The sequence below is a fragment of the Ascidia mentula genome, chromosome 1 (assembly GCF_947561715.1).
Source record: "Ascidia mentula chromosome 1, kaAscMent1.1, whole genome shotgun sequence".
In the NCBI taxonomy this organism is placed as follows: Eukaryota; Metazoa; Chordata; class Ascidiacea; order Phlebobranchia; family Ascidiidae; genus Ascidia; species Ascidia mentula.
In genome coordinates, this window is record NC_138566.1 from 19,451,970 (window position 1) to 19,467,097 (window position 15,128).

Genomic DNA, 15,128 nt, shown 5'->3' on the forward strand with positions numbered 1-15,128 from the left:
GCTTAAAGTTTTAATCTACCGCATATATTACAATATTCAATCTTCTATTTTAATTGCGAAAATTTTGAACACCCGCAATAATAATATTTTTACATCATGGTTTAAATCGAGGTTTTTTATTGAAATTATCGTGATTATATTTCACAAAATAATGACATTTCAATGTTAAAAAATACGATTGCATAAAAATTTACTGCGTTGTTAAAAAATGATATTTACAATTTTCCTAGTTTCATAGCTAAATTTGCATTAAAGCTGCGATCTCCAAGACGCAATAATGGCCTTGTCATTGAATGAATCCCTGCTGAATGCACCTTCTTACAACGAGAATCGACCTTGCGCATCATGATGTCGGTCAATACACTTCCGGCTAACCAACCTGTCAGCAACACCGAGCCATGACAGGCGCCCGTCGAGTGGCTAACACAACAAACGAAGCGAATATGAAACACAATGACCGCCGCTCCCCTAGGGCCCGGTTCATTTGGCCAATATTAACGGGCCAATACACTGTTGGTTTAATCGCAGTTTATCTCCGTCCGTCCATCGTTCGCTATAAGGACCAAGCACCGCCTAGGGATTGCTTGAAACAGGTAACGCAATTTGTTCCATTCGAACGCTCGCGCGATATTCGCGTGCCATCGACTGCAGCGCACCACAATAAATAAAATAATAACGTCGATGTGACAAAATCGAATTTATCTGCGACCGTTAGCAGATGGTTAATTTGGACGGCCCGCTGCGCGCACTGATATGTTTGCTGTCTTCCACCATAAGCTCTGCAGGCTTCACTTTCGGTTTTAATAAGGAACATTTTTATCATCCGAGCTCTTGAAGGAAATGGGCTAATATTATTGCGTGTTGATATACTGATGAAAGCGAAACAAATGAAATTTAAACCTGACTGATTTACTAAGGTCGATATTTTTGTGCTGAGTAAAACCCACCTGAAGCGTACGATCGTGCGTCAGCGGCATTCCAGCGACGGCTTGAAGTTGTCATGCTGTGTTCGATAAATCCCCTTCAGCGGCACCTAAAAACAAACCGCCAGGAAAGTCGCGTTTGTAAAGGTTCCACGGATCGCGATAAGCTTCGAGTGGCGAATCAACACCAACTTGTTTGCACACGTCATTGGCGACTGTGTCCGGCTATTAAATGACCGCCATGACATATTAATAATTAAAAATCAAACGCGCCCACCCGACACGCGAGCACTCAGGGCAACGTTGAGCTGCAATGCCTCGGCAAATTTAATTGTTCAGCAAACGCGAGAATATTGATAAATGGTGGCCGGACTACATCTCGCGGAGTTAACGCGCTGCGACGGGACGCCAGAGAAAGCTTCTGATAATCTTCTGACACTTGAGCTATTTACTTTGCAAATTTTAATCGAGGCTTGATTAATGTCATCTTGCCGTTACCTTTATTAGTATGAGGAAAACAAAAGCGCAACCGCGGGTGCACTTTGCACATCTGTAAGCAAACGTGACCCACAGGTCTACTATAGGTTAGGTAACTAACTGAAAGCTTTTCCTTGTCATAAGTTGAGTGTCGAAGGCGTGTTTTGATGACATTTGATTTCGTAAAAGTCGCTTTCGCGCTTACGAAGATTGGATAATATCTAATTAGTCACCTACACATCGTACAATCTTAACAGAGGCAGTGTGCAGAACACCTCTGGATGAACTTACATCATATAAAAGTCACAATTATTTCACGAAGTGTTAGCATTGTAATTGTGTCCCCATGTAGGGTGTGACGAAACAAAGGGAAATGTTCTTGTACATCGCACAGCCACAACACAAACTAAACATTGGAGGCCAAGACCACATTAAAAATGAGCGCTGGATTTCTGCGAAGAGAGACACCTTCCCTGGTTAAAAGGTTTCCATTTGCCCGACAGCCAGTACATTGTATGATAGTGGATTTAACTTCCAAATTTACCAATGAGTCATTAGAGGTACTGTGTGAGGGATTAAGCAATGTATTTTGTTTAATATGCAGTTTAAGCAGTGGATCACGAAGAGTTCCATATTTTTGTTTGCTGGCAATTACTCCGTATATAGAAGTGTTGTTTGCTGCCCAACATGTGAACAAAGCATCGTTTTCACGGATAGAATCGAGTCTACAAGAATTGAGACGAACTAGTCATGACTGCGATCAGAATGCCCAAAACACATACCAGACTGATGCAAAAGCCATTGAGCGGGGCTTGAAAGATGCTTATGCGCAGTACCAAAAATTGAAGCAAGAAACTGGTTGTAGCAGCAACTTTGAAATAACGTTTGTGACAACACACAAATCAAGTGACATTCGAAGATGTATTGTGCAGTCAATTGAGAAATTGTGCATGCCTGATGTCCGCCATATTGAAGTCTTCTGTTTTAACAATGCCAGAAAGTCATGTACCGAAAGTGGTGAAAATGACGCTGTTGATGGCACAGTGACACAGTCGCAAGTCGACGACACTGGTGGATTGTTGGAAGTTGTGGATATAGAATGCGATGTTTTAAGCATTGAAAACAAGTTAAAACAGTGGTTTGTAGATAAAAGCACAGACCGGGAGCACTTGCAATTGCAGTTACGTGGCCCAATGCCTGAAAACGATTTAATATCCATAAAATGTGACGCCACAGAGAGACTATTTGACGTTTCTGAAATACCGTTCAGTCGCTGTTATCAGCTTACACCCAATCACGGCGACGGTAAGAAACAGCCTTACTTGAACGCGCGCCAAAACGCAAAAACCATGGATGGTTGCCCGGTCGCTATCTTAAAAGTGATTCGACGAACACCTACTGAAAGCGTGTGTGAATCTGTGATCTTCGGAACTCCTGCCATGATTTGCAGCTCAAGTTGCTGGCAAATGGAATGGGACGAAATTGAAATAAACCGCCATCGATTTGATGCTCTCTGCCGCACCCTAGCGCACAAACAGCAGTGTCTGATATGTGAAAACAACACGTTTGCAGGCGTCGGCGCTCCACGACCGTTCTTTGTCATCATGGCCTCTGACAATCTTGGATGCTTGCTCGTCAAACCAATTGCTTCGCGGGGTGTGTTGATGACGTGCCGCATGCCGCTGAAGTCACAATGGGACGATGTTTCAGAAGAAGTTAACAATGAAATAATTACTGCCTTTGAAAACGTTGAACTTGACCCTTCGTACAACCCACTACTACTCAATTGCGACCTCACGCGAGCATTAAAGAAAAACTTGCGCGCACAAGCCCCACGGGGTGCAAATGCTACGAGCAAAAAGGGATCAACGACAAAAGGTCCGAGATGTGGCGCAAAGCGAGACACTGGCTATCAACAACAGAAACCTGTTCTCACTGGTAAGTTATGCATGAACGTACATTTCCAAAAAGACCGTCGCATGTTTAACGAGTCACTTTTTTAGATGCTGTTCTAAATACCCAAGTTACTACTTGCAGGTAAAGCTGCGAGATTTACTGCGCCGAGGCAGGACCCGGTTACAGCGATAAGAAACAGGGAAAGTACTTCAGACAATGAGGTATCAAGGACTACCGATCCATACAGTGACGACACAATTAGATTACCATCAAGAAAATCTGTCACCTTTCCTGATTTCCCCAATTTTTGAGGAGGTCAACATATAAACTAGTCTGTTTTTGTTCTGTTTTCTGAGAAGTGTTTTTATCAGTTTGCAACTACTTCTTTGTCCATGTACTTTATACTTAAACCCCAACGTTGCTTTGACGTTTTTTGTTTTTGATTTTGCGTTTATTTTTCTCATGCGATTATAATACAAACAACATCATGCATCAGGTGTTTTCACAGTGCCAATTGTTCAAACAGTGTTTGGTGCGGTTATATCTGAAAAAACAAAGAACTCGTTGTGAAGGCAATTACAAACATTTGCAACAAATTCCCAAAAAATCTCTTGGCGTGGAGGTGCTTGCTGGTCGTTTGCATAAGTGTGACAAAAAGCAAGTTTATAGGTAGAAGTTTAAGTTGGCGGCATGCAACGAAAGAAGAGGTGAATTGGACAGATGTCGACTGTTAGGTGGTGAGTGGCAGAATATCTATGCATAACTTGCGCCTGCAATACTGGCAAACTCTTCGCCGTCGCTTGCATCTCCCATCTCCTCGTATATTGGCAGCTCTACAATTGTTCGGTTCTGCACACAGAAACAACAAAAAATCGGTATTTGCTGTTTGGATATTTTTCAGAAAATAAGAATTTCCGGTTTCGTGTGCTCACCGACTGTTGCGACGTGCTTTGGCGTTTCAGGGCACTCGGCAAACTGCGTGTTGACACTTGCTCAGGCAGACTCTTCGCCGTGTCGTCATCATTGCGTGACGTAACGAAAGAACGACTTGAGTGTGGCGTAAAGCGATGCGACGAACCCACACTGGTGGGGCGCTGTAAAGAAGGTAATTAAACTTATTAAAGTAATTAAACTTGTGTGGACTCCTGTAAAAGAATAAACTTACGTATCAAGCACTTAACGCAACATGATCAAGCACTGAACGCAACAGCGTCTATACCTGACTCCGTTTGCGGGGCAAGACTTCTCCGGGGCGCGGGTACCTCCCTGGGACGTGAAACCAGGCTGAGTCATGGCAGATGCCGGTTGATCGAACTGTAGGGCGTGGTGAGGGCGGAGAGGGTAATACGTCAGACACGGAACTGTGCGGGCCGTGAACGGTCAAAGAGAGGTGGTTGGGTCCAGCGCGGTAGTTACAGTAAAATTGGTGAAGCGAGTTTCTAAACATAACTCTTTGGTTTCTTTTTTTGTTCTCCGTCTATAAACTCGATTAAGGTATATTGCAGTACGTTTATTTTTATTGGAACATTGTCTGTAGTTGGTGATGTTAGTCTGCGTAAGTAGGGGTATGTGATGTAAATATTTTACCTTTGGTTTTGCCGGGGCGTCACTCTCGAACTCGCACGTGCACTACGCTTCGCGGAACTTGCCTGAACAAAAAAACTTTTATTTTCGCTTCCATTCCTACGCATACGATTATTTTTTACCTCGGATCGGGTCTGGGGCTCAGTGATATATATACGGTCGTCTACGTCATCGGTCACGTGACGAGATGCTCTTTCCCATTCCTCGAGGTCTAGTTTCACAGAAAGTCGACTGTTGCGCCCAGCTGGCACGATGATAACAGGGACTTCCTTGCCTTCCACCACGTCTGGACGATCACTGGCCGCCCCTCTAGCGCCACTTTCCGGCAGCGAACGGGACGAATGTTCGACCGCAATGTGTCGATGTTTACCTGTGGTAATGGTTTTATTCGTATTTAAAGTTTGGTTCTGAGGGCGTTAAATCTGATTGTGAAATAGCAACAAAGTACAGCTGAAGTGACTTATCGGACAAGGTAACAATAATCAAGAAAAAAAAATCTTGATTGAAAACAAAGAAAAGAAACTAAGATTTTTTTAAATAAACGCGATAATTTTACTCACTATCATTCATCGTAAACTCCGAATCTTTTCCCTCCAAACCCGAAGAACTACCAGTGGTGGGAAGGGATCTCGCGCGCAACGAATACAGGCTTGCCTTTGACTTCACCTGCAAAAGGTTTGTAGAAATGATCCGATGTGATCTTTTTATTTGTTTCATTATTACAAGCACACGTCCGCGTTTAAGCCATTTGAAATAAACAAAGGTTCCGCCACCGAAAGCATGACCATCAAGCAACCAGGTTGCCGATTGAGTTAAATCTACGCCACGTTTGCAGGCATGTTCAATCGTAACAGCAGCAAAAAAACTTAAGAATTATAAACATGATCGAAGATGGCATTTCACTGACCCTGCGTGCACTCTGGTTTCTCGGAGTAACAAGCACGTAGTTACCGACTGAACGCGTACTGAAGGGACTGTACGATCGACTGGAACTGGATGAAAGTTTTCCGCTGCTACTTCGCAGGGTCTGCAATAAAGTCGAATTAAGTGATGGGAGTTCCCACTTTCTCTAAATGACAGTAATAAGTGGAGATCACATACTTTGATAGATTTACTGTTTTATGAAACGTGAAGTTTATCCTTAAATTGCATTTAGCCTTTTTGAAACAAGATTATTTCACGAAATCGTGTTCTCATTACCAAACTTCGAATCACGTTTCGAAAGCATCGGTGTTAAACAGGCTGTAAAAGTTACTTGTTCGTTTGTTCGTGCAGTTGAAGGTGCGAGAGTCACACTGCTCGCACACACAGACAACTTATCGAGGTCACGATGGTGCCACGAGAGGGAGCTAAAGGGGCGTTCTGGGCTTCTCACGTCTCTCGGTTTTGCACTTCCGTGTGTGTAGCGGCCCAAGCGCAAGTCGTTGGCTGTCTCTTTCCAGCTACTGTTGCAATATAGTATAGAATTATAAGCGATAGCAACTCGCTCTGGAAGTTTATGTTCAAGTTTGTAGGCATGGTAACGACGTAGAATTCGCTAAAACAGTGCTCCGTTGCCAGTTGTGTCGTGGTGTGAATATTGCCAAAGAGTTTTAAAAACTTTCAAATAGCCTTTACTTTTTGGTAAAGTTTGTCATAATGCAGTTGGACAATTCGCCAAAGCTAATTCAAACTCTATAGGTAGACTTCTTATATTATGACGTCAAACTCCAACATATCCTACATAAAGATTTACTCACGACTGAATTTGACGAAGTTTTGCGTTGTCGTCTACCCCGCTTGTTATAAAGGTGTCAAGAGCACGATCAAAACATTCTTCAGCTTCGATTTTGCTTCGGAGGCTTCCCTCACTTGCAAGCAGATGTCCTGAGATAAATGATTATTACAATCATACATAGGTAACACGTCTTAGACATTCTCTTTACGCAATTGCTTTTGATTTTAAAATACCTAAACTTAGCAATTTGTTAACTGTTTTGGAGTGGTTTTGTCAGTTTGTGGTTTGGTTTACCGCACAGAAAAATACAAAAAAATAAGTTCAGTCAACTTCGATGCCAGCGACAAATACGTGATCAAAGTTTCGCATTTAAATATTTTACGACTGTGCACTTCTTACGGTCACCTACCGATTCGATTAGCTGCTTGTGCGGCTTCTATTTTCCTTTTGTTGAAATCGAACACTTCCAATGCCTGCTTCAAGGCCAACATTGCTTTTCGCTTCGAATTTCTTTTTGCAAATGGAAAATTGGTGATGCACTGTAGTAACTAGATAACAACTACTATCCGTGTGTTACGTCACAAACACAAATTTCAATCACACACAGTTGACTTAATTCTGTTGCAAATATGTTAGATTGGTTTTTAATTTAATTCAAATAGAAATAAATTTATAATTTAAATAAATTTAAATACAAATGCAAGATAACTAGAGATACAGGTTTGACTTAATTTAGGCATACACCAACGTCAAGTAACGGATAAACGATAAATTCTCTGTACATGCACACACTATTTTGCGGTTAAGAGTATGTTGGCTACTGTGTTTGTGACATGCGTTTCACTTACTCTCCGCTTTCATCAGGCAAGGTAGCGTAAATGTTGGCTAGTTCAAGTAGGGTGTAAGCAACGACCAACTCCATGCTGCCAAACCATTTGGTAAAAGTTTGCAAACCCCGGTTGGTCATGTTCACTGCCTCTTCGAACATTCCTGAACAAAAAAACTGTAGCCGCCAGCAGAAACTTTTATATGTTCCTAAACTGTGCCACAAGCAGTGGTTGTTTTAGGCAGTCCAGTGTCTGCAAGTAAATGATGATTGTCCTACCTTGAGATTGCAGAAGTTCTCCGAAGACAACTTCTGCGTAAGCCTGACCACAAACACTTCCGCACTTCTGCATAATCCTGAACGAATCCTAAAATGAGATAAAGTTTTTCTATTTATTGGAAAGTAGATTTAACTATTTAACAAAAGGAACATATATTGTACTTATAAATGAAAAATTTTAATATCATTCTGAAACTTGCATCAGAAGTGAATTCCAAAAGTAAAACACAATGTATGGTTTTGGTTGCTGCTACACTTATGAATACATATTTTAACATCTTCTAATGGCTACTATCAATATGGACAAGCAGTAAAGGCAAATAAATACCACGATCAGCTGATGAGCATGTTCAAAATCGCAGTCGACGACGAGAATCTTAGCAAGACGAAGGGAAAGCTCACCTGAAGAAAAAACTAGCTGAATAAAAACGCCAGGTGTCATTTTTCGATCTTTTTAACATTAAGCTGCAAACCTAACGTTTTTAGGCGAATTAGAACAATTACCACACTATCTAACTGCACCTTTCGCCAGTAGAAGGTTTCTTTTTGTGAACATAGATAGTCCCATAGTTCTGATGGATAGTTCTTCATACGTTTCCAGCGCCTGCCTCAGTAGGTCCGAGCCATGCAGTTGTTCACCGAAGTTTCCGGTTCTCAGATAAATAAGACGGAAGAGTGTGAGTTGCTGCGAGCTTGAAAGGGGGCGAGACTGGAAAGCAGTAATATGGTTACTGGTTACGACAAAGTTACGTTGTTGACATAAAATATTGTATATGGTAGTAGAAGCATTAATTTCAGTTTACTGTCAAAGTTAACATGTTTGGTTGGCGTACATACTAATACTCCAGCGGTGGTTTAATCACTTTTTGCAGCTAAAATTGCACAAACATAAATTTCATTCAATCAGTGACGAATCTACAAAGCAAGTACTTCTAACATTTATTCTGCTTTGTGGAATTGAATTTGTATTTGCTTCAGTGCGACAATTGGTTTCAATTCTAACTAAAAAATGTGTATGTAAATAACGATATGTCGTTCATTTTTCCGTTCAGAGCAGGACATTTTAAACTTTTTTGGGGGTGTAAGGGCGGCATGAAAATCTTTTTAAATTTGTGAATTGCTTCAAAGACAGTTGGGTAAAAACAATTTTATCAAATTCAGAAAGTCAGGATAAAATTGCTTGTAGAAATAAGAAAAATTTCCCAAAATTTGTGGCAGTCGTATTTGTCCTTACTTGCTCAAGCAGCTGTTGCAGTTCCGTGGCTTTCTGTTCGCCGTACTCTTGGCATTTATCCCCGAGTTGAACAAGAAACCAGGCGATGTAGAAGTGAAGATCAAAAAGTTCGTCTTCGCCAAACATCGAAACGTCTATCTGGTTTTCGGGATCTCCTTCATTCGCACTCCATCCTAGAAAAAAAATACATAAATAAAAAGCTTGTAAGGAAATTTCCCTTGCTTCTACATTTATGAGCTGTATAATATTCCATAGAATTCGTAATGTTTAGATTCGTTTGAATACAGCAAGAAAAATTCGCTCTTCCCCACATTGTTGTCTTATTCAGTCAATTAATGCTATTTTTTGAATAAAAAAGTCAAAGCTAAGATGCTGTTAATATTTTATTCAAAGTTATTAGTCTCACTTATTTTGCACCCAACTAATGCTATTTTCATATACTGTTTAACAACGAACTCCAAAACGCAAGTTTTTGTGTGCTTCAATCGCAGTGTAAAGTAAAAAAATATTTTGCCTTCCGTTCCTTTTATTTCGGCATACACACGGCAAATTATTATTTGCGCCTCTTTCCAACTTACCGCCGATCGTCATTTGGTGTTCGGCCTCGGGTTCGGTGATGAAGAAAGCGAAGCTCTCCGCCTCACTAAAATCCCGGTCTTCCGTCTCAGACCGGCTCTCCTCAGTGCTCCTGTAGAGGGAGTGTGCATCATCATGCTGTGTAATGATAATCAAGGAAGGAGCCCTCAGTGACAACATGCCGGGAAGAAGTCTTCTTCCATCGTGAACTTGTGTAGCGGCACTCGTTCGTCGTGACTCCTTAGATCCGAGGATGTTTGGGGATTCTTCAGTTGCCTGGTTTTTGATGAGCTGCAAAAACGTAAGATGGTTCAATGTCCCAGGAACCGACATTGCGGGATATTTCAAGCAAAACTTGGGGAATAATTTATCAGGAATAGTGAAAAACATGACAAATGAACGCAGGAATTATTCAGCACTATTTTACGTACTGATGCATTTTTGAAGGTATTAAGTGAATTTGATGCAACTATAACTTCTCGTGGTGGTTTTATTTCGTCACCAGAACGGCTGGTCAAATGACACGTAATTATACAGCATCAGTGTAATTGCGTGTTAGTTGACCAGTTTTAAATATGGTACAATTAAATATGACACAATCAAAAACAATTAAGATTTTTTGAATTCGAAACCTTGATCTAATCAAGAACCGTGCGCGATGTACATAGCATTTAGGGGTTTTCAATGTCAAATGTTAACCGGATTAAAGCGCAAAGCAAACAAACCCCTCAAACACTCGAGAGGTGAAGTGTGTGAATAGTTCACCCTGGAAAAAACGCTTCTGTTAAAAATCATTCTTGTCAAACAAAACAAAGGATGTATTTATTTTGTAAGCTTTCGTTTTGTTTGCGGATTTAACACAATGCCACAATAACTCGCGTATCGAAATATCCAATCGTAAGAAAACAACTTTCTTCTGTGTCGTGATGAGCACGAGCATATTCGCCTTTTTGCCAATCGCGTTTCACAGTTAAAATGAACAATGTCGAGGTTACCAATGCGCGTCATAGAAACTAACCTCAAAGCACTGTACTGGATCGAAGTCCTGAGCGAAAAGTGTCTTCCAGTACATCTGGTGATCGACTTGCAAGTTCGGTCTGCATTGAGATTCTTCGCACATCGCTTTGAAAAACCTAAACAACGGGTGTCGAGTTTATTGAGGGATACGTTTAGCGAGCTTCCAATTCGTCTATTTTTTATGAATTGACAAAATAAACAATTAACGACTGGTTTTCCCCCTCCCTTATCTTGCAACAATGGAAAACCAAAAATAGGTAATGAAATACGAAACGCATCCAAATAACGACTATTTAATAATGTGGGGTTGTTCCTATAAGGCAATCCACTTTTATTTACGAAACAGTTAAAATTGCAGTAGGTCTCAAAGTGGAATTTTTCTGATACCTGGGTTTCGTAAGAACTTGACACAGGGTGGAAAAATCTTTGCCCTGTTCCAGTTGCCATGGGAGCTCAACCAGCTTTCGTTCCATCGAACCATATTTGACGAAATAAGAGCCAAGAAGCAGATGGTAACGTTGTTCGACGTTCGCCGAGCCGCTGATCAGCAAGAACATACCAAAGAAAAATTTTCATTACAAAAATGAGAAACACAAGTAAAATAATCTGTTACCGAGGCTGCCAGACATATTAATAGTGCAAAAAAAAATCTTTTGCCAATAAATGTTCTTTGACGTATTGGTTGTCATACAAACAACCTTTGTCAGGTATAATGACTATTTGATCGGGGTTAAAATACCTGGAACTTGCTGAGAGGTGACCTCCACCGAGCAAAGCGTAGGTTATTGCCAGTCTTGCGTCGCCATGTGCTATGGTTATGAGACCGTTGTGTCCCACATGCAATGCACCGCCCGCAGTACGCTACACACACACGTTTTACGCACCGTGAAGTAGAAAAACATAAAAATTTAAAGCATTAGTATGGATAAAACTAAGCAAAACGTTGTTCAAAAGAAAACACGATGCAAACGACAGAAATACCTGGAACAAATTCCAATCGTGGGGAGTAACGGCTGCTCTTCCTCTGTACCCGGTCAAAGACAGAAGGTGAAGGATTTCCTGAGGTAAGAGTCCGCCTCTGGATGACGCGATCATTTTCAGGGAGTCGAATACCCATCCAGCCGAACCGGCACGAAGACGTATCGAACCTGGTTGCCCTGACGACTGCTTGTTCCAGCTGTGGCGACGGCTCCATAGCAGAAACACATTCTTCCAAAAATCCCTGCACGCAAAAAGGATGGAGTGCAGCTTTTCTAATCGACTCCATTATATTTTTAACCGCATCTTAGGTGAATCAGTGAACAGATAAAAATACTTGCAGATTTAGGCTATGTACCTATATTTTCTAAAATTAATTTACAGTTAAATTTTCGAAAGGCAGCAATAATGCTACAGCATAGGTCTATGATAAACGAGATTTTGCGTCATACACTAAGAAACTAATCATCCGAAAAAAAGTCTACCCGCTGAAGAATTTTTGCTACCTAAAAATTCTGAGGGCAGTGCACTTGTCCACGACTTGGGAAATGTCACGTGAATTTCTACACGATCTCAGCAAGTCCGAGAGAGTGGCAAGGAACAATGGTCGTTCACTTAACCTGTTGGTCCAAATTTTGTCCAGCAGATCCCGTCCCAGAATATCTCTAGCTACAAGTAGAAAGACAGCAAATTGTGAACTGCTGGTGAACTTGGTCTTACCTTCATCTAATTGCAAATTTCGTCTTAAGTGCTAAACGATCAGCTACAATGAGAAGAGTAAATGTACAAACAACATAAGGCGTGAATTAAACCTCCTTGCAACCTAACAAATCAGCAATCATATACCGTCTTTGCGGTAAAGCGTTTGGAATATTTTTTCTCGAGTGCTGATATTGATGGGTGGCATCCACTCGAAATGAACATCATTCCTGGCTTTTAGAGCCTTGTAGGTGAGGTCCGAGCGTCTGGTTGAAACCACAAGACGACAGTTCGATGGAATTACCTTCGGGAGCCATTCTAGTCCTATGATCAGAAAGGTATCAAAAATGCGTTAACATTGCGGTAATCACAAAGCAATCCTAATATGGTTAAATTTAAATATTTCAATTCTGTTTTTATCAACTTATAAGGTCTCTTCAGTGCAGCTGTATAGTCACCACAATTCATATTATTGGCTCCACTTTGCTTAAATATTTCAGTTAGTGTGGTACCGCACCTTTCAGTTTTCCAATGTCCTCGTTCATTCCGTATTTCAAGTCATTGAGACTATCAATCACTAAAACACAAGGATGGCATGCGAGTGAAGCTGCGAACGTTTCCTTCAGCGATTCGTACGATTGAACATCTGTACTTTCAAGCGCCCTGAATGTAAGAAAGCATCCAGTGATAATGTTTCAAGGTGCATATAAAATTTACTTTCGATTCCAGCTTTTTTCGCGTAAAATTCGAATACACGAACGACAAATGGAGGTGACGTCATAGTTGTGATAAGAGGACCCAATGAACTCCGAAAGAACCTGCACAAAACGTAATATTGATAACCGAGTTTTTCAATTGTTCGAAGAAACTGAGTTGTGTGCTCACCAACACGTCGGTGTGTTCGCTTTTGAAGTCATGCAGCCAGTTGACAAGTAAGCTTGTTTTTCCACATCCAGGATCACCAACAAGCACCAAAATTTTCACCTTGTCTGATCCAACAGAAGGGCTGCTTTGTCTGGCCGACAATGCACGCGTACGGTAAGAATAAGGATTACACAGCCTTTTAAACTACTAGAAAACCATATTAAGGGGCGCTGAGTGTTTGCCAAGTACTTCAGCAGTGTTTGTCAGGTATGCTTAAGTAGGTGTGTTGGATACCATGAAAGTGGCACTTTATTGGTTACATAGTTAGTGTTGATTATACTACACACTTGATGGACTGGATAAATGATGTGGTTGACGAAAAAATTCCATCTCCAAGTTTGTGACCAGACAGAGGAGCATCATCACCTTCAGTTGCTCTTAATGACCAAGGTGATTCTGGACGAATGCAAAAAATGCAATTTATTATTTTGTGAGGGATAGTTGGTAAGCAGCCAACTGTAGTAGGAAATGATACATCTATGAAGCAAAAAATAAAATGGTTCAAAAATTGATACCAGGGTGAATATTATATCAATAGCAATTGATTTGACTATATATTCAACACTATGAGGCGAACTGACCAGGGGTTTTCACTTGCAGTGTGTGGTCAGTGATTGATTTAACATGCAACTGTAGACAATTCAAAATTTTGTGCAGCCCACTGTACTGGTAAAACTTGTTCTTGTATGGATTTGTGTATGACTGTTTACACCATGTGGTGACCAGCTGCTCATCAACTAGAATGTTGAAAACAAAGAAATTAATTCTGAGAATAAAAAGACTGGTCATGTTTAAGACGTCATGTAAAGACATTAAATATAAACATTTTTAAAGCCGTGGCAATTAAAAATGTATGTAGGCCTATCAATCCCAGACAGGTCAATTAACAATGGTTTCATGTGACCAATGTCAGAACACAATAGATCAAAGACACTCAGAAATGCTATCAACACCCATTCAGCAATTTAAAGATTTAAATACCTTGTCTGTACATTAAAACTATTATATTTCAAAATTCAGCAAAAACTTGCAAAGAACACAGATTTTGCAAAGCAAACAGATATTGTCAAAATCTCCAAAACCATTATAACTGCGGACAATTAAAGCCTAATTTTGCCCAATAGTATTTACCTGAAATAAAGTCCCTTGACGGTATTGGGTAAAGGGATTCAATGACTCCCGACCAATCCTGTAATAAGGCTGCATCCAAGTCTTCTTTAGAAGTAAAATATTTTACTGAGAGGCCTTTGTTAATAATTCTCTGTTTTAGGTCATTTAATTGTTCTTGTGCATAGTCACTTTCAGCTTCTAAAACAGTTCCAAATTCATGCAATGATCCAGTCTCAGATGCTATGTTACTGTGGCTGCAAAGATTGTGGTAGTAATCTTTGAAATAGAAAAAACAGTACTTTGGAAAATAACTTTCTTTGGAAAAACAAGATGCAAGAATTTCCAATTCCATGATGCTACAGTTTTGAGTGGTGGTATCCAAAACCCAAGGATGACCGTGGGATGATGCAAACATTAAATTCCTCTCTATGGAAGTGCTTCCCTTTGCAGAGCTAATATGCTGTTCATTAGCAAGGAGCAATTTACTACTCGGTGGCAAGTGGGAGCCATACTGATTGCCAACAATGCAAATAAAGAAGGGCAAACACTTTTGGACATTGTCCAAAGCATTTTTAAACAGATAGTCTGAGGATGATCGAAAGTCCACAGCTGTTCTACGCACATCAACAGGGGTAAAATGGCAGCCATGTTCCCGGCAGATTTCGCTGAGCTTCACAAATGTGTGACTGTGCAAAAACTTAAACTCTTCTTCCAAGTCAACAAAGGTGCTGCTAATGTAGGGGCATATTGGTTGGCGTCTTGTCTGGATGTCAGTTTTAATTTGCCTCAAACTTTGTTTGATAAAACTTGCTCCCAATGGCTCAATGTACACAGAATCCAAAGAAAGATGCTCCGATATTTTCATATTTAAATATTATAGAAACTTGA

General features: G+C 40.6%; 2 protein-coding genes across 2 annotated transcripts; one reads left to right on the plus strand and one right to left on the minus strand.

The window, feature by feature from the left end:
• The first annotated feature begins 1,837 nt into the window (after nucleotides 1-1,837).
• Nucleotides 1,838-3,607, plus strand: LOC145889135 (meiosis 1 arrest protein-like). The gene is made up of 2 exons (XM_082980020.1): nucleotides 1,838-3,338; nucleotides 3,438-3,607. The coding sequence occupies exons 1-2, from the start codon at nucleotides 1,838-1,840 to the stop codon at nucleotides 3,605-3,607; spliced, it is 1,671 nt and encodes a 556-aa protein (XP_082836146.1).
• A 184-nt stretch (nucleotides 3,608-3,791) lies between these two features.
• LOC145899174 (uncharacterized) lies at nucleotides 3,792-15,128 on the minus strand. Its single transcript, XM_082987905.1, has 28 exons — nucleotides 14,262-15,128; nucleotides 13,712-13,867; nucleotides 13,418-13,526; nucleotides 13,092-13,221; nucleotides 12,924-13,024; nucleotides 12,724-12,869; nucleotides 12,354-12,530; nucleotides 12,014-12,176; nucleotides 11,511-11,751; nucleotides 11,269-11,390; nucleotides 10,917-11,069; nucleotides 10,531-10,645; nucleotides 9,515-9,803; nucleotides 8,937-9,109; nucleotides 8,225-8,411; nucleotides 8,031-8,104; nucleotides 7,703-7,790; nucleotides 7,446-7,587; nucleotides 7,007-7,107; nucleotides 6,620-6,746; nucleotides 6,136-6,325; nucleotides 5,788-5,907; nucleotides 5,441-5,546; nucleotides 5,003-5,250; nucleotides 4,884-4,945; nucleotides 4,516-4,735; nucleotides 4,229-4,390; nucleotides 3,792-4,145 (listed from the first exon to the last, which is right to left on the minus strand). The coding sequence occupies exons 1-28, from the start codon at nucleotides 15,103-15,105 to the stop codon at nucleotides 4,050-4,052; spliced, it is 4,842 nt and encodes a 1,613-aa protein (XP_082844031.1). The 5' UTR covers nucleotides 15,106-15,128; the 3' UTR covers nucleotides 3,792-4,049.

Excerpts from the sequence above, each read along its gene's own strand:
- LOC145889135 (XM_082980020.1), top strand. The coding sequence starts at position 1,838 with ATGAGCGCTGGATTTCTGCGAAGAGAGACACCTTCCCTGGTTAAAAGG. Across the intron at positions 3,339-3,437 it reads ACAGAAACCTGTTCTCACTG|GTAAAGCTGCGAGATTTACT; the intron begins GTAAGTTATGCA and ends TACTACTTGCAG.
- LOC145899174 (XM_082987905.1), bottom strand. The coding sequence starts at position 15,105 with ATGAAAATATCGGAGCATCTTTCTTTGGATTCTGTGTACATTGAGCCA. Across the intron at positions 11,070-11,268 it reads CACCTCTCAGCAAGTTCCAG|CGGCTCGGCGAACGTCGAAC; the intron begins GTATTTTAACCC and ends CTTGCTGATCAG. Across the intron at positions 5,251-5,440 it reads GGAGTTTACGATGAATGATA|GTAAACATCGACACATTGCG; the intron begins GTGAGTAAAATT and ends CCATTACCACAG.